Raw genomic sequence first — 21,232 nt, 5'->3', positions numbered from 1 at the left:
TAGTCCGGTGCGGCTTGTATACGTACATATTTGGGATTTCCCCTAAATTTGGCTGGTGCGGCTTATATTCAGGTGCGCCTTATAGTCCGGAAATTACGGTATATCGATCCGTTCATAACCACGGAGAGCGCCCTGGATTAAGAGAGACGAGTCATTCTTTCCGCCGTGCTAACAGCTAAGTCAACGGTAAGCTAATATGAGCCCAGAGCGTAGCATACGGTAGCCGGAAGGCGAACGGACAAAAAAAAAGAAAAAAAAATGAAAGAATTCTGAATATTCTTATCTCGCCCGGTATCATTGAGGATGCGCTAGGACGTTCACAGACATCGGATGTACAGTGTGTTAAGGAGCTTTGTGTGTCTCTGGCTGCCTGGCTGTCTGTGTCCGAGCACGGAAATAGCATTTGGTTGGTTTTCAAAACCAAGTGTCACTGTTGTGCAGCCTAACACACACATACATATTAACTGTATATATGATGATTTCAGGTGTATCAGTACAGTACAGTACAGTACAGTACAGTACAGTACAGTACAGTACAGGGATCCCCACACAGTAACTCTGTCATTTATCGACTGTTTCGGACACAGGGCGGCTCGCCGGAAGGGGGCACCCTTGGCGCGTTCCTGCGGGTCTGGAAGTTCCGGGGACCCCCCGGAGACCCCCACACTGATTTGCACCTCTTACTTCACACGGGTGTGATTTTATTTTTAGCGGAACGGCGTTCTGCCAATAAAGTATTCAATCAATCAATTATGATACGTATCGTATCGCTGTTAAAATGTATCGTCGCACCCCTACTTGTTATAGTCTGTTGAAAATACCATGATGAACATTTACAGGAGCCGATATAAAGGCATGTCAGGGAATCCGCTAATGCAACATACACTACAATGATTTAATAAAACATCATGTTACACTTGACCGTGAGTCTTGAACTCTAACCTTGGCCACTATGCAGTCTCATGAACTAGAACCTTTGGCTTCTTCAGACATTGTAGCGCCATTGTGTGTGTGTGTGTGTGTGTGTGTGTGTGTGTGTGTGCGCGCATGTGTGCATGTGTGTGTGTGTGTGTGTGTGTGCAGACTGTACAGACCTGCTGCTTGTCCTTCTTGTGAATTTTCATCTTCTATCTGTCACTGCATCTGTTAGAGGAGAGGTTACATAGTGTTTAATACAACTAGAGAGAGGAGAGGAGAGGAGAGGAGAGGAGAGGAGAGGAGAGGAGAGGAGAGGAGAGGAGAGGAGAGGAGAGGAGAGGAGAGGAGAGGAGAGGCTAAAACATAAGTAAACCAAGTAAACCGGGCGGCGGTGGCACATGGGTAGAGTGGCCGGATGGAGAGTGGCCGGATGGTAACCGCAAGGTTGCCAGTTCGAACCCGGGCTCTCCCAGAGTTAGTGTCGAAGTGTCCTTGAGCAAGACACTGAACCCCTATAATTGCTCCTGATGTGCTGGTTGGTGCCTTGCATGGTTTCCGTCGCCATCGGTGTATGAATGTGTGTGTGAAGGGTGAATGTAATGCACAATCTATGTAAAGCGCCTTGGATAAAGGCGCTATATAAATGCACCATTTACCATTTAAACCAATAATATCTAAACATAAACTATAAACTACTATAGGATGTCTGGTCAATAATGACATCTGTATTGTATACATAACATGCTATCTAAATTACATTTTAACCTTTGCATACTGAGAAAAAAGCAGACAACCCGCAGCATTCAGGTTAGAACAAAATCACAACGCTGAGGAAGGCCAACCAGGCCGAAACGCGTACGTTGTTGGCTCTCGTCGGGGGTAAATAAAATCGTGAAAAAAGGACATGTAATTAGTGCTGGCATTTTCTTCATTTCAACCTTTGCATGCCCCTGCAAGCAGTGTTACTTTTTTTCAGCAGATTTTGATTTAGTCTTAGTCTTTTGAATATAACACCATTTAGTCTTAGTCCTATTTAGTCTTCTGAAATTGTCTAAATATCAAATACTTCAGTCTTTTAGTCTTAGTCTTAAGCCCTAACTGCACCAAAGGGTCAAGACGGTTTTAGTGTTGTCCCTGCGGTGTGATATATCTTGTTGCATGTTGACCCACATCGCTAGTGATTCAAGGAGTTGCATGGTGACCCTTTGGTGTGGTTAGGGCTTTAGTCAACAACATTAACAGGGTTGGATATATGGGGCAGCCATACCTTTGGTCGCTTTGTAGATCCTGCGTGGGGCAGGACTTAGCTGTGAAGAAGAGAAGCTCAGTCTTGTCTGGGTTCAGCTTAAGGTGGTGAGAAGACATCCACTGTGAGATGTCAGCCAGGCATGCGGTGATGTGCTCTTCCACCTGAGTAGCAGAAGGATTGAAGCAGTTGAGCACTGAGAGGCTGTCTGTACTAGTTCCCCCATGATGTTGCGTTTACAGAAAACATTACATTTGTCTTATAGAAAATGTACAACCTGTGGCAAACGAAAGCTCTCCTTTTGTGTGGAAATAATAATAAACTATGCGCATTTGTGTTGTCAAAGACATTCATTATTCTCGTCTTGGTTCCATCTACTCTGTCTGTCTACTTGATGTCAGCCATCAAGTTTCATATGCACGGCAGTTCATGGATTCAAGGATTTATTTAACTGTAATGTAAATGCATAAACCAATGTTCATATTTCTGTTGCACTGTATTAGGGTTGTGTGGTTTTACGGGTTAATAGTTTTATGAAATCTTGGCGGTCTCGTCGGCCAAACCGTGTCACATGACATGTGCGTTACATTGGCTCCGGTGCCCATGATTATTGTTTACGGAAACAGTAGAGAGAATGGCAGCGTCAAATAACAGCGGGAGACTGAGTCTAAAACTAAGTAATGTGACACCCCCACAATGGGAAGACTTTGGGTAATTGGGTTTCTACTAAAGGTTGGGTGATATGCCAAAATATTCACCAGGCAGCCACTGTCAGCCGCAAACGAATCGGCGATCGCACTAGAAAATGAAAAATGAAATGTGAGAAGTTATACCTAGCCGTACAACGGTCTGTGCGCAAAAAAATAGCAGATCTACAAGCTTACCACATCATCACACCCCTGATCCTACGACGTATACATTCGCCTGTAACACACGTGTAATGCGAGGTTGACTTTGTGACTGTCCCGAGGCTAGTCATGAAATGAACAGACGAGATGACAAGTCTTTCTGCCGCCATGCTCTTTTCTCCCAGTCAATAAAGTTATTCATTGTTTAAGCATCCGTTCATTTAAGTCATGCGTGAAATGGGGGTGTGTGCGGATATTCATGGTTACATGGTTAAACGGGGCTGCCCCTCCTAAGCGTTTTGTAAATATAATGTGGTTATTACATTTAATATACATTTTATTGAGAATATTTTTATTACACATTTTTCAGGCATATTACGGTCATGTCTTTTTTTTTTTTTTTTTTTTAGATATTTTTTTGCGGCTTACGCCTTTATTGATTTTTTAAGGGATAGAAAGTAGGCTGACAGGAAACGGGAGAGAGATGGGGGGATGACATGCGGTAAAGGCCGTGTCGGGTCCGGGAGTCGAACCCGCGGCACACCGCGACTGGATCACCAGTCCGGTGCCCAGACCGTTACGCTACGGCCTGGGCCTACGGTCATGTCTTAATAAAATGTTATTAACCAGTACAATAAGCAAATTACCGGTAAGTATTTATACCGGAGCAGCACGGACATTTAGAGCCTTTTATTAGGTGCTAAGTATACAGAATGACTAACGTTTCCACCTTTCGGTCTTCATCAGAGTCATAGAGTGGCAGAATTTGGGCATGTCTTTATATAAAGGCTGGGCTATCAATGAGCCAATGACAAGAGGCCATGTTACATGTAATAACCAGTTACTACCAGCAGTCTAAACAGTTAAGAGTGTGGCTATGGAAACAGTAAAAAGAATAAAGTAAAACAGTGATTCAACCATATAAAAGCCATCAAAATTAAAAACATTATTTATGAACAACAGTGCACATACATTAATTAAGTATTTATACCATTGTTGTACTGTAGAAACATGCCCAAATAATCAACTACACTTTAGAAACAAGCCCAAATAATCAACTACACTTCAGAAACAAACTCAAATAAATAACTACACGTTAGAATTAGAAACAAGCCCAAATAAACAACTACACTTTAGAAACAAGCCCAAATAATCAACTACACTTTATAAACACTCCCAAATAATCAACTACACTTCAGAAACAAGCCCAAATAATAAACTACACTTTAGAAACAAGCCCAAATAATCAACTACACTTTATAAACGAGCCCAAATAAGCAACTACACTTCAGAAACAAGCCAGAATAAACAAAGTTGCACTTTAGAAACTAGGGGTGCTCCGATCAAATTTTTTGAGCATCAATCCTGATCACTGATTTTATTTTGTCCGATACAGATTTATTTTGAAAGGAAACTTTCCCTTGCTAGTGCTACTAAAGTATCTGTCTTGTTTGAATGGTCTTACCCATACCATATTGATGACACTGATTTGTAGCTTAGTTTGCCCTTTATTAAACAATTAACCTCATTAACCTCACCTCTTGAACAGGAGGGAGCTCCAAATATTATTCAATATCAGCTTTAAGCTTCAATATCAGAAGTGTTGTTGAATGAAGAGAGGGTGGAATCGACTGTAACTAAACAAGAAGTTTAAGTAAGAAAACACTCGTGATGTGTGAACTGTGATTTCATCACAATGATGACGTCTGATCTGTTGATGTCAACATGATGTCCAATAATATGAGCACCGGACGGACGGACGGACGGACGGACGGACGGACGGACGGACACACACACACACACACACACACACACACACACACACACACACGTAATTGGTAAACTTAATGGAAGGAATGACAGCCAGCGGACATACCATGTTTTCATATACCCAGTTGCTTTGAAAGCGCTAACCTGCTAACCCGGTCAGTTTCACTTTTAAGCAGTGTGTTCCGTGCAGCTGCTCTTGTTGACAAAACAAAAGTCCCAGCTGAATCCGGTGGTAGGGCTGGCACTAAATGAGTTGAAAATAAAATATGAGGTCCCTGGACCTCACTTCTCAGGGTTCCTTGAAGAGGTTCCAAATGGACAGGTCTGTATCTTCGAGTGTACAAATGGAAGCAAACGGACCCTTACAGGTCTGTAACTCTGAGACTATACAAATGGAACCAAATGGTCTCGCATTTACCTGTCTCTGGGCCCCTGTCTGTCTGTCTGTCTGTCTGTCTGTCTGTATAAACAAGTCATGCCTCAACTTTTATGCCAAATACCTACATACAGATAGCTATGAATATGAATATGGGTTCACACATGTGACTTTATATAAGTGTTGTAGCAACAGTGAAAACAACACCTTATATAGGTAAACAGTGCTCTTATTTCACATTCCACAGACCAGAAGACAGAGCACTCTGGCCACGTTCAGGTGTGTAGACAGATATCTAGTGTTGTATGTATACGCCCTGGGTGCAGCCATAGCTGAGGTGTGTAGACAGATATCTACTGTTGTATAAAGCATTTGGGCAGGTGAAGTTTGCTTTCAGGTTGCCCAACTGAGCAAGTGCTTGTTTGAGAGCGGATGCAACCGTCTATAAACACAACACCAGATATATGTCGCTCTGTCTTCTGGTCTGCGGAATGTAAAATAAGAGCAGTGTTTACCTAGAATTGGCTGTTTGCACTGTTGCTACACTTAACACATTGTCTGCTGCTGATGTATATATATAGTATATACACATACACACACAAATGTATATATATAAGTTTTAGAATAGGCAAAACGAAAATACATCGCTTGGATGCACCTGGGACGTATCCTCCTCAGTGATGTATGTATCCCAAGGTCATCTGGGTTTCGGGTCTTGCGAACATCATACCCCTCACTCGGGTGACCCAGCCAGGGTGATCAAGTCCCGACTTACGTCCCAGTAGCTACCCTCGATCAGACCCAATAGGGAAAGACCAGGGCAAGACAATCCGTTGGATCCACTCCGGAACTACTCTGCCGAGACTGGGAGGTAGAATTCTGGCATGTGGAGGGACTAGGCTCTGTGGGTTGACTCCTGTCCGGGCCCCTCCTACGTCTCACCAGGTCCACTCCTGCTCTCACCAGGAGTACCGCCAGGCCCAGGACCTGTGCGTTGCATCAGACTCCCAGCACCAGACACTTCATTCAGGAGTGGTGGTTTCTTGAGCCGCAGTGGTTCTACAGGCTCCACCTGGGCAACGGTGGTACTGCAGGCTCCGCTTGCGGCTCGAATGACCCTCCTAAAGGCCTCACGGAGGATGCAGGCTGGGGCACCAACCCATACTGCTCCCGGGGTGCCGTCTACATTCTGGCTGTCACCCATCTCTCCGGTGGTTACCAGACTATACCTGGTTGTCACATAGTCTATTCCTATGAGTCACTCTAAATGGCATATATTGTCTACGATTGACGTATATATGTTTTATATTGCTTTATATGGATCTGAATTTGTCTGTTTTTGGCTCAATTTGAGCAGAAAAATAACGAATAAGCACGCGCGTGCACGTCAGATCCGTGTGTAGGCATGTGAGTAAAAGCAAAAAATTATGAAAAATATTTTTAATTACTAGATTAAATGACAAAAAAATAAAGACGTTTTTTTACATCCTGGCACAGGTGGGGATGGAGAATAAAAGGGAATCCCACATTCTTGGCATACATACGTATTTTATACGTTGGCCAATCAATAAATAGCAGACATACTATGTATATACAATTAGGATCTTCTCTGGCTCTTTTCTCGAAAACTACGTCGCTGTCCGTTGTGATCAGACACCCGAGGTTCGGATCTGATTTCTGATTCATACTATGTAGGTATTTGTCATAAAAAGTTACGTATGACATTTGTTATCGCACAGTCCCCAAAGGAAAATAAAGATCACACTTGTGTGAAGTGAGAGGCTCTCTTATCATCATACATCATCACATTCCGGCCAATCACAATTGGCTTTTTGAGGGGTGATACTATACTATAGCCTTTCCTATGTCCAGCTTTTGGTGTGTGTTACCCAAATGTTGTCCTAACACAAACATTAAATGCCATTGACAATGAATGGAGAATTCTGAGTGTTTGTGATTGGCCGGAATGAGATGATGTATGATGATGTACGATGATGAGAGCGCCCCTCACTTCACACTGGTGTGATTTTTATTCTCAAATCCGTGGTACAAACAGACACAGCAAGCTGGCTATAGACAAATTCAGAAACGGGTCTCATGGTCGCAGCTTACGCATTTCCTGTAGGCCGACTCGACGTAGCTGCAGGGTTTAAACCCTCACCAGGCGCACCTCTTCTACTACAGTGAACGGCAGATTGACTGATGTTAGTCTGCCTCAAACGTTACTCTTTTACCTGCTTTTTACTAACACTGACATTACAAAGATGCCCAGAACATCGAGATGAACCTGTGTAGTTTATGGCTGCTCCAACAGTAGTGGCAACAAAGAAAAACAAAAAGACGGAATGTGAAAATATCCACCACGGTGGCTGAGACCAGAGCCATTGAGTAATGGTTGAGACGAAGCAGTGAAAGGTCCTGAAAGATACGTAACGTCAGTCTTACCCAATACCCAATCTTTCTGTTTTATGAACACAAGGCTGCTGCTGCTGTACTTTATACCTCATACTAAGCATTTAAAGTTCAATGGACTTCTATGGGCTGGCCTGCAGTACACCGTTCTAACGGACCAGAAGTGGGGCCGCTGTCTCATTTGGGGGTGTGACATTTGTAGTCCCTGTGTGTCTCTATAGGAGTGGTTGGCTTGCACCACTCAAAGAAATGTGTGCCATTCATGATTATTAGTGAGGACCTATTATATGAAGATAGGTTGAAAAGTGGTGAAGTGGTCCTTTAAAATTGAACGGTAAATCAAATTTTACCTATCATTTTATAATGGACAATTTACTTTTCAGGTGGACATGACCTTTGGGCAAGTATAGCACATCAGCCCCTGAGACCTTTGTGTCAACCCCTTGATTGCCTACACCTGGCCTACAGTGCACCGTTCCATGAAGTCGTCTCAAACGAATACCTGAAAGCAAACTCCACCTGCCCCAAAGATGATTGTCTTTGCAGGCATCTTTTAGTGTCATTAACAGTGTCACACACACACACACACACACACACACACACACACACACACACACACACACACACACTGTCAGACAGCAGAAGTGAAATACACAACCCTGGGGGACTCCCCTTACTGACAGATGTTACACACACACACACACACAGTCACACACACACACACACACACACACACACACACAATGTCAGACAGCAGAGTGAAGTACACAACCCTGGGGGACTCCCCTTACTGACAGATGTTACACACACACACACACGCAAGTTGCCCCAAAAATACATTTAGTTAGCATAAACATAAGAACACACTCTGCTGCATACGTACATGACATAAGATAACACATAGATACATACATACATACATACATACATACATACATACATATATGGTTTTAAGCTAGCAGCTGTGTAGTGATGCTTGTAGATCTACATTCAGTCAGACAGACAGAGACAGACAGACAGACTCACCCGGCATCATCACCATCAAGAAGCTTTCTCATGCGCTGCGTTTTTTATTTCCAAGGACACACACACACACACACACACACAACGCCATGACAGTTTAGAAGAAAGGGAGAAAAAATAAGATACATGGGGCCAGTGGGGGGGGGGGGGAACAGAGGAAAGGAGAAAGGAGGCAGGAAGGAGAGGAGGAGAATAGAATAGAGGAGAGGTCTTTACACAAAAAGCTTCAGTCCGGAGTTTCCATTCAGTCACTAGTCAGTCAGTCAGTATATACAGTACAGTACAGTACAGTACAGTAGGCCTACAGACAAACAGTGTGTGTGTGTGTGTGTGTGTGTGTGTGTGAACTTACAGTGGATGGAATGGATGCGAGAGCTGTAGTGCACGAGCGCGCACACGCACGCGCGCGAGGACACGCGTCACGGCTGCTCGCGCGCACACGCACAGACAGAAACACAACGTTAAAGTTTTTTACAGGAGAAATAAAAGAGTTGACTCACCGTTTGTTCCCAAAATGGAGTCTGAGTATCTTCTAGCTAACCTCTCTCTCTCTCTCTCTGTGTGTGTGTGTGTGTGTGTGTGTGTGTCTGTGTCTGTGTGTGTGTGTGTGTGTGTGTGTGTGTGTGTGTGTGTGTGTGAGTGCGCGTGCGCGCGCGTGCTAAAGGCTAACAGCTAAGCTAACCTCTGCAGGCTGCAGCTCAACACAAACAACAGATTTCTTTTATTTTTTTTGTTTTTTTTTAGCAGCAGGGAGGAAAGGGGCGGTGCCGTGACTCTAAGACAGTTTCCCATTGGACCGCGCCGGCGAGCAACGGACGCTCCGTTTGGCTGGTGGGCCAAGAGGCCCCGCCCCTTTCTCTGCGCGTTCGTCTGAGAGGAAGCGGCACAAGGATGCGTCGGTGACGTCACGTGCAGTCTAGTTGCAGGCATGTTGTTTGATTGATTGATGTAAACAGCACAGAGTACAGTCTGTTTCCATTCTGGTCCTGTCCTGTCCTGTCCTGTGTATTCAGTTAGTTCATATATAAACTGCTTATATATAAACTAACTAACTAACTAACTATATACTATTGTAGACTATTTAATAGACTATATTTGTAATAGTTTATTCCATTCTGGTCCTGTCCAGGGACTCCTGGGTATTCAATTCATAATCATGGCGTGAAAAATAACAACAAAATAATAAAATAAAACACTATATGTGCAGAGTATAGTCAATACACTTAGCACTGTTTCCCCAATACTGGCTGGATAAAGGAATGAGTTTGCAAAGAGATGGTCACTAAGGGAGGAGTGATCATTTCCTTATATTATTTTATATTATAATGAAGAGGCGGTCACTAAGATAATTTCCTCTCTCTTTGGCCTGCTGAATAAGGTGGATTTTCAGGCCTGTTTTAAAGGAATTATTATAATAGGCAGGAATGATTGTGTGCCTGTGTGTGTGTGTGTGTGTGTGTGTGTGTGTGTGTGTGTGTGTGTGTGTGTGTGTGTGTGTGTGTGTGTGTGTGTGTGTGTGTGTGTGGCGTGCGTGCATGTGTGCGTGCGTGAAGAGATGAAATTATACCTACCTATAGTTCCATCCTAGATTCGGCTCAAGCAAGGTGTTATACTCATTTCGCCACCAAAATATGGAACGTCCTAGCCTACTCTACCAACAGCCATAAAGAAATGTGAATCTCTAGACTCCTTAAAAAAACACTCTCAAAGAGCACTTGCAGGCGGCTGCAATTTGGCCCCTGTAAAAAAGCAATTTGGCCCCTGTAAAAAAGTTAAAGTCCCCCCCCCCCCCCCTATGTTTCTGTACATGTTTTCCCTTATTTGTTAACCTTGTATATGTATACACAGGTTTAATGTTTGTCTGTAGTTCAATGTTCTTTTGTAAACGCATTGACAATGAAGGGAACATTTACGCCATAATGTGTAATTTACGTCATATTGTCTCTTTATTGTTAATGGCGTTTAATGTTTGTGTTTGCACCGTTTGTTTCACATCACCATTACATCACCTAATCCACATGAGTTAGACTTTAATATATTAGCGCCCCTCACTCCACATGGGTGTGATTTTTTTAGGGCCCTCCTATGTCCAGCTTTTGGTGTGTGTAATACAAACTTTGTCCTAACACAAACATTAAATGTTATGTTTTCATTTTCAGTTACAGATAGGCCTATGGTGATATATTGCATCAATATGGTGATATATTGCTGATGCAATATATCGAATATTGTGATATTATCATTATCGAGGGCCTAATATCGCCACAGATATGGTATCGTGAGCCGGGTACCCATATCGTCCCACCCCTAATATCTGTATGTCTTTAAGTGATCTGATGAATTGAAAATGGGGGATGTAAACAAGTCTTAGTGCTTTTTCTGGTTGTATCCTCGTATCAGACTTTGTAATGAACTGTAGCTACTTTCATTGAATTGTACCCATTCAACAAACTGTTAATACAATTCTCAATCAATCAATCAATCAATCAATAAAACTGACCAAATTCACCAGAACACAGGAACTTACATCTAGTATGTTAAAAGGTTTCTGGGGGAGGACCCCCAGAATCATCACTAGAATCACTAAAATCATGAATGGTTATTATTAAAGATGGGTCTTATTGCTTCTGTCATCAAATCAATGTCTGTAGGCATAGCCCTAGGCTACTTCTTGCGTTGTAATGGCTGAAACTGTACCCATCATTTGTAATGATATAGTAGAAAAGTAGGCCTATCAAACTCCCAAAATTCACCAGAACATATAGGAAATTACATCTAGTCTGATTCTCGCAGTACAATGTTGGCACAGCCTGGCCATGTGGAGGAAACCATATACTTATTATACTTAACAAATATTATTATTATTATTAGGCTGTGTGTTATTTTAGCATCACTGTACTGTCTATTTAATAGTCTCAAGCACTTCCGCTACCCGACGTCACCCCCGAATCCTTGATTATCTTCATAGACTATAGACCACCGCATATCCATTGTGTGTGTGTGTGTGTGTGTGTGTGTGTGTGTGTGTGTGTGTGTGTGTGTGTGTGTGTGTGTGTGTGTGTGTGTGTGTGTGTGTGTGTGTGTGTGTGTGTGTGTGTGTGTGTGTGTATCTGTGCGCGTGCGTGCATGCGTGCGTGTTCTTCTTTTCCCCGTTCTAGCGGTTTGCATTGCCGTTAGCGAGCCTGTCTCTCTGTCTCAGTCTCTGTGTGTCTCATGTCTTACCGCAGGCAAGGCTAGGGCTGGTCGGCGGGGAAACGTGTCCTTTCCCACCCGGTTCCGTTCGGTTGGCTCGGCCGGGTTGTCTATAATGTCTTGTCCTCCAGTGAGTCCTGCCGTCATTGAAACAACAGCAGCTCATCAGATCAGCGCTCGGTTCGGGTCCAGTCGGTCCAGTGTCGGGTTGAGGGGGTTTATTTCTGCGGATCATCCACCAATCATGTTGCTTTTTCCTCCATCATCATCATCATCATTATGTATGCAGTATTCACGGGGCTGAAACATTCCTTCCACCGTAGTCTCTGCAGATCATGTTCCGAACGTTGCCCGGATGTTACATTTAGTGGATTTAAAATGAAAAACAGAAACGCATTTGCATCATGCTGCTGCTGCTGCTGCTGCTGCTGCTGCAGTGTGTGTGTGTGTGTGTGTGTGTGTGTGTGTGTGTGTGTGTGTGTGATCTGCCAACCATCCTCTGCTGTGTTATGTGAGCTTGTAGAGCGGCTATATTAAAACAACAAACAATAAAAAGCTTAGTTGACCGAGCCCTCAACTATTTACTCCACCAGATAGCTACAGACTTCCCTCTCCAGAGCAACATTAGTGACTTCCTCCTGGGGGTTCCCGAGACGTTCCATTTAATGCCATGCAGTGAGTCGCCCTGGGGTCTCCTCCCAGTGGGATGTGCCTCGAGGACCTCCCTAGGGAGACGCCCGAGAGGCATCCTAACCAGATGCCCGAACCACCTAAGCTGGCTCCTTTCCAGGCGAAGAAGCAGTGACTCTACTCTCTCGCGTGACTGAACTTCTCACCCTATCTCTAAGGGAGATGCCAGCCACCCGTCGAAGAAAACTAATTTAGGCCGCTTTATAGGCTATATACCGTATATATTAGGGGTGTAACGATACATTTTAACAGTGATACGATATGTACTGTATCACGATACATCGTTGATACGATACATGGACAATATTGGTTCATTAGTGCCAATTATCTAATGTAATCCTGGGCGCTACACTTCCTCTGCCAACCTAGGGGGGCAGCAGACTGACCTCATGCCTCCTTCTATGCATGAGGAGTCCAAGCTGCTTCTTTTCACCTGACAGAGGGGAATTTCCCCAGCCGGACGTAGCGCGTGGAAGGGACACGTTATTCCGACCAGTTCCTTTCCCCTCCATCAGGCGCCCCGGCTGGCCAGGGGGAGGTAGTTTTAGAGACCAGGATTACGGCATGTTTTTGTGAGGGTATCTACCCTAGGGGACACGGGGAGAACATGCAAACTCCACACAGGACATTCAATGATTTTTAATTAATACAACTATATTTAGCAAAGACATTAAATCTGTGTGAAACATGTGGATAGTGCAGGTTTTTTATGGGAGAATGTATATTCTCTGGCAAATACAGACGTTATATTGGAACACATATAGACAAACCACCTTGACATAAACATAGAGAATACACACATTTGTCATTTATCAGTAGACTATAGACATATTGAATGGAAAAGTATTTAAACCCCTCTTTTTCTTTTTTCTTCTTAAATGCCATACGATGGGAACCATGCATAAGCACAAATTTCACCAACTTTTTTACTTCTGTAAAACTGATGTGACAATAAAGTTAATAGGTCTACTGTAAACAGTGTTGGGTGTAACAGAGTTATACATAACGGCGTTATATAACGGGAATACATTTTGTGGTAACGGAGTAACCTAACGAGTTAGTTTTGCAAATTAGTAGTTAGTTACTTGTACTGTACTGTACTGTACTGTACTGTACTGTACTGTACTGTACTGTACTGTACTGTACTGTACTGTACTGTACTGTACTGTACTGTACTGTACTCCTCCCTGGCCTCTGTGTGTGTGTGTGTGTGTGTGTGTGTGTGTGTGTGTGTGTGTGTGTGTGTGTGTGTGTGTGTGAGAGAGAGACGATGCTCAACAGTGCCATCCAGCGGTATTGGCGTGGTACTTCCGTGCTCATATGTACACACAGACATACACACAGTCACACAGTCACCACTCAATAAATAAAGCCCCGACTCCCCCGAGTCTTATTCCTCCCAACGCGTCCTGAAGGGGTGTGTGGCTCTGAGCCTGTGCCAGCTGATTTGATTCAAACGAAATGGCCGCGAACGATAGACCAGCGACAGCCTTTAAATATATAGGCATTACTTTCATTTGATATCTTGTTCTCCTCCATTACAATACAATCACCACATTCGATAAATTGGATTAAACGAGTATACAACTGTTGCTTTGGTGAGTGTGTAAGCCATAGGCAACTGAGCACGCAACTGAGCACGTGTAGCCTACAAGGCTGTAAGCTATACGCTTTAATTGCGACCACAGGTCACAGTTAACAATGGAATCGTGCATTTCCCGTCAGTCAGTTGGTCACGCCCCATATATGGTCAATAGTCATGCCTTGTGACATCACATGATGTCATCAATATTAAGCTCATATAATATGGAGATCCCTGATGTCATCAATATTGGCATGCAGCAACTACATCTCACCAACTCTACATCTCACCTCAAACTGTTAATCTCCATATATGGAGCTGACCTGTTCTGACATTCCATTATGTTGATCCTTCCCCAGCCGTCCTTCCTCTTCGATATCTCCCCTTTGACTGATACCTGTCCATTTAAACGCTAGACGGGCCTGCTCCAAAGTTATTAGTCGGCCATTCATTATCGAGGATGTCCTATTTATAGGAGGTTCTCAAAAAAGTCTTTGTCTCATGTCACTCCTGTAAATAACCTTTTCATCCACGGCACCACCTGAATTACATTATTACTTTATAGAACCTTTTGTCATTTGTCACATTAACGGTGTGTAAATATGTAAATCTTCCCCCCTAAGATACAGTTTATGTCACGAGGAAAACTGGAGAGAATATTTGTTTCCATTATAAGAGTGAAAATAACTTTTATACTGAGCGACAGCGTTTAACCGCACTTAAACCCTATAGCATTCCTATTCTGGGGGGAACATTAACCAAAACTAGCCGATCTACAAGCTCACAGCGCATTGTGATGGCCCTTTTAATAATACCAATTGGTATTGTTTTTATCAGTGATTAATAGTAAGGATCGGGCATTCTGGAATGAGCAACACAGCTAAATGTGTGGGTAGCGCATAGAGAAAATTTGCCAAAATGGTACATGGTTGGTATTCACCCTTGTTTTGAGTTGCTTAGGGGATTGGATGATTGCGCCCCTCTCCCACAGCAGTAATAAGGAAAAAACAACACATATTGGCCATTTTCACGCTTTATAAATTTTACACTCAGTATTAGGGCCGATTCATACTCCTATTTTAGAGCCGAATAAAAGTCGGTTCGGCTCTGTAGAGCCTACAATGTGACGTCATTTGAGGTTCGGGGGGCGGTTACTGTCCTAAAGTCGGCTCTTCGGTGCTACTGAAATAGGAGTATGAATAGGAGTATGAATCTGCCTTTAGCCCCCGCCCCTCCTTCAATCCTTGGTAGAAAACAGTGGAGAACACTGATGTCACTGATGCACTGTTATTGGTTAGCGAAATACAATTTGGCTCCCACTTCCTATGCCACATTTTACAAGGCTTTTCTAGAACTAGAAAAGTAAAATTAAAAGGAGTATTACTGAACTTGCCCCAATATGGGGATCAACAAGCCTAATTCAGGATATGCCTGCATAAATCAGCATCATTAGGCGATGCGCTATGTTTTGTGTGACGTCAGACCAAAGCTCGCTGGGCTTAATATAAAGCATCGAAAATCTGCTTCAACTGTCACATTTCTGCGGTAACCTTTGGAGCGACAGAGACGGGAATCTTATCTGAGATTAAAAAAGACACAGAAAATTAAAGAACATTAAAAATATATATTACTATTAATCAGTAGCATTTGTTTCTAGATATCACTCAACTTTGACAGATTCAAGATGGCCGAGGACAACATGCATCAGGAAGAGGCTTTGAGCCACAACGTGCAGGAAGAGGAGGCTGTGAGCGTTGCTGCTCAGCCCGAAGACAACATGCAGGAGGACGAGGCTGAGACCTACTCCTTCCAGGCAGAGATCGCTCAGCTCATGTCTCTGATCATCAACACCTTCTATTCCAACAAGGAGATCTTCCTCAGGGAGCTGATCTCCAACGCGTCCGACGCTCTGGACAAAATCCGTTACGAAAGCCTCACGGATGCCTCCAAGCTGGACCAGTGCAAGGAGCTGAAGATCGACATCATCCCCAACCCTGCCGAGCGCACCCTGACCCTAATCGACACCGGCATAGGCATGACCAAGGCGGACCTGATCAACAACCTGGGCGTCATCGCCAAGTCCGGCACCAAGGCCTTCATGGAGGCCCTGCAGGGCGGGGCCGACGTCTCCATGATCGGTCAGTTCGGCGTGGGTTTCTACTCGGCGTACCTGGTGGCCAACAAGGTGACTGTGATTACCAAGCACAATGATGACGAGCAGTACGCCTGGGAGTCGGGGGCCGAAGGCTCCTTCACGGTCAGGCTGGATGGCGGCGAGCCCATTGGCCGCGGGACCAAGGTGATCCTATACCTCAAGGAGGACCAGTCAGAGTACACGGAGGAGAAGAGGATCAAGGAGGTGGTCAAGAAACACTCGCAGTTCATCGGCTACCCCATCAGCCTGTTCGTGGAGAAGGAACGCACCAAGGAGATCAGCGACGACGAGGCGGAGGAGGAAGAGAAGGTGGCCGAGATCGAGCAACCGCAGAAGGAAGAAGACCAGGACAAGCCCCAGGTGGAGGACTTGGGCTCTGACAACGAGGAGGAGGTTGAGTCCAAGGACAAGGACAAGAAGAAGAAGAAGAAGATCAAGGAGAAATACATCGCCCAGGAGGAGCTGAACAAGACCAAGCCCATCTGGAACAGGAAGCCGGACGACATCACCAACGAGGAGTACGGAGAGTTCTACAAGAGTCTGACCAACGACTGGGAGGAGCACCTGGTGGTCAAACACTTCTCCGTCGAGGGCCAGCTGGAGTTCCGGGCGCTGCTGTTCGTCCCCCGCCGCGCGCCCTTTGACCTCTTTGAGAACAAGAAGAAGAAGAACATCAAGCTGTACGTCAGGAGGGTCTTCATCATGGACAACTGCGAGGATATCATTCCAGAGTACCTGAACTTTGTGCGTGGCGTGGTCGACTCTGAAGACCTGCCCCTCAACATCTCCAGAGAGATGCTCCAGCAGAACAAGATCCTCAAGGTGATCCGCAAGAACATCATCAAGAAGTGCTTGGAGCTCTTTGCAGAGTTGGCCGAGGACAAGGAGAACTACAAGAAGTTCTATGAAGCCTTCTCCAAGAACCTGAAGTTGGGTGTCCACATGGACTCCCAGAACCGCAAGAAGCTGGCGGAGCTTCTCCGCTACCACACCTCCCAGTCAGGAGAAGAGATGATCTCCCTCAAGGAATACATCTTACGCATGAAGGACAACCAGAAGTCGATCTACTACATTACCGGCGAGAGCAAGGACCAGGTGGCCCACTCCGCATTCGTGGAGTCGGTGCACAAGCGCGGCTTCGAGGTGATCTACATGACGGAGCCCATGGACGAGTACTGCTCTGCGCAGCTCAAGGACTTCGACGGCAAGACACTGGTGTCGGTCACCAAGGAGGGCCTGGAGCTCCCCGAGGATGAGGAGGAGAAGAAGAAGCGTGAGGAGGACCGGAGCAAGTTCAAAAACCTCTGCAAGATCATGAAGCAGATCCTGGACAAGAAGGTGGATAATGTGACCGTGTCCAACCGGCTGGTGTCGTCGCCCTGCTGCATCGTGACGGGAACGCACGGCTGGACGGCCAACATGGAGCGCATCGTCAAGGCGGAGACGCTGCGAGACAACAACACCATGAACTACATGTTGGGCAAGAAGCACCTGGAGGTCAACCCGGACCACCCCATCGTGGAGGCCCTGAGGAGGAAGGCCGAGGCGGACTCCCAGGACAAGGCAGTCAAGGACCTGGTCAACATGCTGTTTGAGACGGCGCTGCTGTCCTCGGGTTTCACCCTGGACGACCCGCAGACCTACTCAAACCGCATCCACAGGATGATCCGCCTGGGCCTGGCCATCGAGGAGGAGGAGGAGGAGGGCGAGGTGGATGAGGACATAGCGGCCGTCGTCCCACCACTAGAGGGCGAAGACGACGACTACACCGGCTCTTCTCGTATGGAAGAGGTGGATTAAATCCTGGTCTCTAAAACTACCTCCCCCTGGCCAGCCGGGGCGCCTGATGGAGGGGAGAGGAACTGGTCGGAAATAACGTGTCCCTTCCACGCGCTACGTCCGGCCGGGGAAATTCCCCCCTGTCAGGTGCAAAGAAGCAGCTTGGACTCTCATGCATAGAAGGAGGCATGAGGTCAGTCCGCTGCCCCCCAGGTTGGCAGAGGAAGTGTAGCGCCCAGGATTACATTAGACAATTGGCACTGGGTGAAAAGAAAACTGGGTTACAAAATTGTGGGATAAAAAGAAGAATAAAAAAAAAGGAAGAGGTGGATTAAGCTCCGCCCTCCGGGACAAGTCTTGTAAAAACGAAAATAAAAAAATATAATAAACGGTTGATCCAAGAAGCTCTCAAAGGTGTTGTATTTGTACGTCTGTTATTCTCAATGAAAAAATCGAAATAAAATACAAAATTGACAAAAACGTCTGACAAATATTTGGACAAAAAAAAAAAAAAAAAAAAATAGGGACTTTTTTTTCCTTCCCCTCTCCTTTCCAAGGATGCCCCACTGGCACAACCTCTGGTCCACCTCTCTGAAAACCAGGGTTTTACTCTGAAAAGCCATGGTCTAGAGTTTTGTGAGCTTGATCTGATTTCTAAGACTTTGTTGTTAATTCATGACAAATGTGGAATCTTTGGGGTAAATATTTGATAATAATAATACTAATAGTAATAATACATTTAGTAATAATACATTCCCTACAGATATAAAATTAAGGGACATTCACTCCGTGACCCGAAGTACCCTGTTGAACTGGTAGAGGGTTGCAAAATTGTGGGATATATCTTTTTTTAAATAAAATAAAAAAGTACACAAAATATATAAGACGCCCTAACGCCCTAAGGGAGAGAAGTGACCTATGCCACATTTTACAATGAGTTTTCCCAGGCTTTTCTAGAAGTAGAAAAGTAAAATTAAAAGGAGTATTACTGTACTTTGCTCTTGCCCAAATATGGGGATCAACAAGCCTAATTCAGGATATGCCTGCATAAATCAGCATCGTTAGGCGATGCGCTATGTTTTGTGTGTGACTTCAGTCCAAAGCTCGCTGGGCTTATATAAAGCATCGAAAATCTGATTCAACTGTCACATTTCTGCGGTAACCTTTCTAGTGACAGAGACGGGAATCTTATCTGAGATTAAAAAAGAAGAAAAATAAAGAACATTAAAAATATATATTACAGTACTATGAATCGGTAGCATTTGGTTCTATATATCACTCAACTTTGACAGATTCAAGATGGCCGAGGACAACATGCATCAGGAAGAGGCTTTGAGCCACAACGTGCGGGAAGAGGAGGCTGTGAGCGTTGCTGCTCAGCCCGAAGACGACATGCAGGAGGACGAGGCTGAGACCTACTCCTTCGACGCAGACATCGCTCAGCTCATGTCTCTGATCATCAACACCTTCTAATATAAAATGAAGGGACATTTACTCCGTGACCCTGTTGAACTGGTAGAGGGTTGCAAAATTGTGGGATATAAAATAAAATAAAAAGTACACAAAATATATAAGACGCGCATAAGGGCGAGAAGCGACCTCACATCCTGGGGTGATTGCAGACTGCTGAGCGAGCACTGGCACTTTGTCTGGAATTAATTTTGTACTGGCCATATATGGAGCGTGTGTTGAGTGTACAGGGTTTGATCAGGTCAGATCAACATATGAAATGTCAGAACAGGTTAGCTCCAAATATGGAGATCTAAGGGTGGCAGTGTCTTGATTGTAGGTTTGATGAGGGCCCAGGTAGGGCCGCTGGGCCGGGCTTTAATTTTTGGGCCTACTCTAGTTTTCGCCGGCTGCCGGACGCGGCTGCACTAATAACTCTGGGGTTATTAGGGTTAGAGTTTAGACTGAGTTTGAATGGAGATGTAGAGTTGCTGGCCGATATTGAAGACATCAGGAATCTCCATATATAGGCATTCCCATGGCTTAATACATCCCTGATGATGTCACGAGGCATGACCATATTGACGGACCGGCTATATATACAATCTATTATACTTATTCGAGTCCTCTACATTAATATTTATTTTATATATACTGGCACCTATGTAAAACAATATTAAAAACACATTTATTGCCTAAATAATACATGCATGGATGCATCTGGGACGTATCATCAGTGATGTATCCTGAGGTCAACAGGGTTTCGGGTCTACCAACATCATACCCCTCACTCAGTCGACCCAGCCGGGTGATCAAGTCCCGACTTACGTCCCAGTAGCCACCCCCAATCAGTCCGACTAGGGCAAAACCAGGACCACAATCCGGTGGAACTACTATTATAACCTATTATAAGTATAACACAATATCATTTTATAGAATGTACAAATAACACGATTGCAGTATAAAACTAGAACTGCACTCTGTCGAGTGCATACTTGCTTAAAGATGTGGATTAAAGGACCCAATGCCTTCGATGGTGACGTATATGTCGATCAATGTCGGGTGGATTAAAGGAAATGCATATATATGCATCGAATATCGTCCTGGGCGAAACTAATACTAGAAATGCACTCTGTCGAGCTGCCAACACTTAAGTATATAGGCCATGTGGCCTACTTACTGGCACTGGCACTGGCACTGGCATCACAGCCTGATATATTATGATATTGTAATGACGACATAATGACGTTGCCAGAGATGCTGGTCCCTTATTGGGCTACGGTCTTAAACAAGAGGACACCGACATACATACCCAGCCGATCGCAGTAGGCTACGCGCGCACTCTGCTTGCATGAGTATCTGATTATTCACTACCAGAATGTGTGATAGTGTGGCCTTGGCCAAACATTGATAGTCGGACTCAGTCTACAAGTTTACAAGTTAATTTAGCTAGTTTGTGTAAAGTAACTATTCCCAGAGTAATGAAGGCAAGGCATTCATTCATGAAGGCTTTGCTGCCACCTTCTGGTGACAACTGACAATTGCAAAATACAATAACGTCTTGACATTGACATTTATTTAATTAGTAATTTCTTTAACAAAATAATGTAATCTACTGGTGATTATGATGATAATCAATAACCATTGGTGGAAAGTAACTAAACACGTGTTCTAAGTCCTGTAGGCCTACTTAAGTACAATTTTGAGGTACTTAAATACAAATGGGTAGCTACCAAAGGGACATCTCTCTGCAGCAGAGCACAGGGAGCAAACTGGGAGACTGTGGGCTAAG

General features: G+C 44.5%; 2 protein-coding genes across 2 annotated transcripts in view; one reads left to right on the top strand and one right to left on the bottom strand.

The window, feature by feature from the left end:
• The window catches only part of chd6 (chromodomain helicase DNA binding protein 6), a 67,666-nt gene extending 58,486 nt beyond the window's left edge, over positions 1-9,180 (bottom strand). Inside the window, exons 1-3 of the mRNA XM_083772074.1 lie at positions 9,094-9,180; positions 2,186-2,328; positions 1,095-1,143 (exon numbers count right to left, since the gene is read on the bottom strand). Coding sequence (XP_083628200.1) covers positions 1,095-1,124 — 30 coding nt within the window. The 5' untranslated portion in view covers positions 1,125-1,143; positions 2,186-2,328; positions 9,094-9,180. The remainder of the gene's footprint in view (positions 1-1,094; positions 1,144-2,185; positions 2,329-9,093) is intronic.
• Positions 9,181-15,741: 6,561 nt separating this feature from the next.
• LOC310862970 (heat shock protein HSP 90-beta-like) lies at positions 15,742-18,012 on the top strand (the record flags this gene model as incomplete). Its single annotated transcript, XM_083771093.1, has 1 exon — positions 15,742-18,012. One exon carries the CDS (start codon positions 15,742-15,744, stop codon positions 18,010-18,012), a length of 2,271 nt encoding a protein of 756 aa, XP_083627219.1.
• Positions 18,013-21,232: the final 3,220 nt, after the last annotated feature.

Source organism: Protomyctophum parallelum, assembly GCF_964188405.1.
Source record: "Protomyctophum parallelum genome assembly, chromosome: 8".
Lineage (NCBI taxonomy): Eukaryota > Metazoa > Chordata > Actinopteri > Myctophiformes > Myctophidae > Protomyctophum > Protomyctophum parallelum.
The sequence above is the reverse complement of the archived record's forward strand: the minus strand, read 5'-3'. Positions and strand labels throughout refer to the sequence as shown.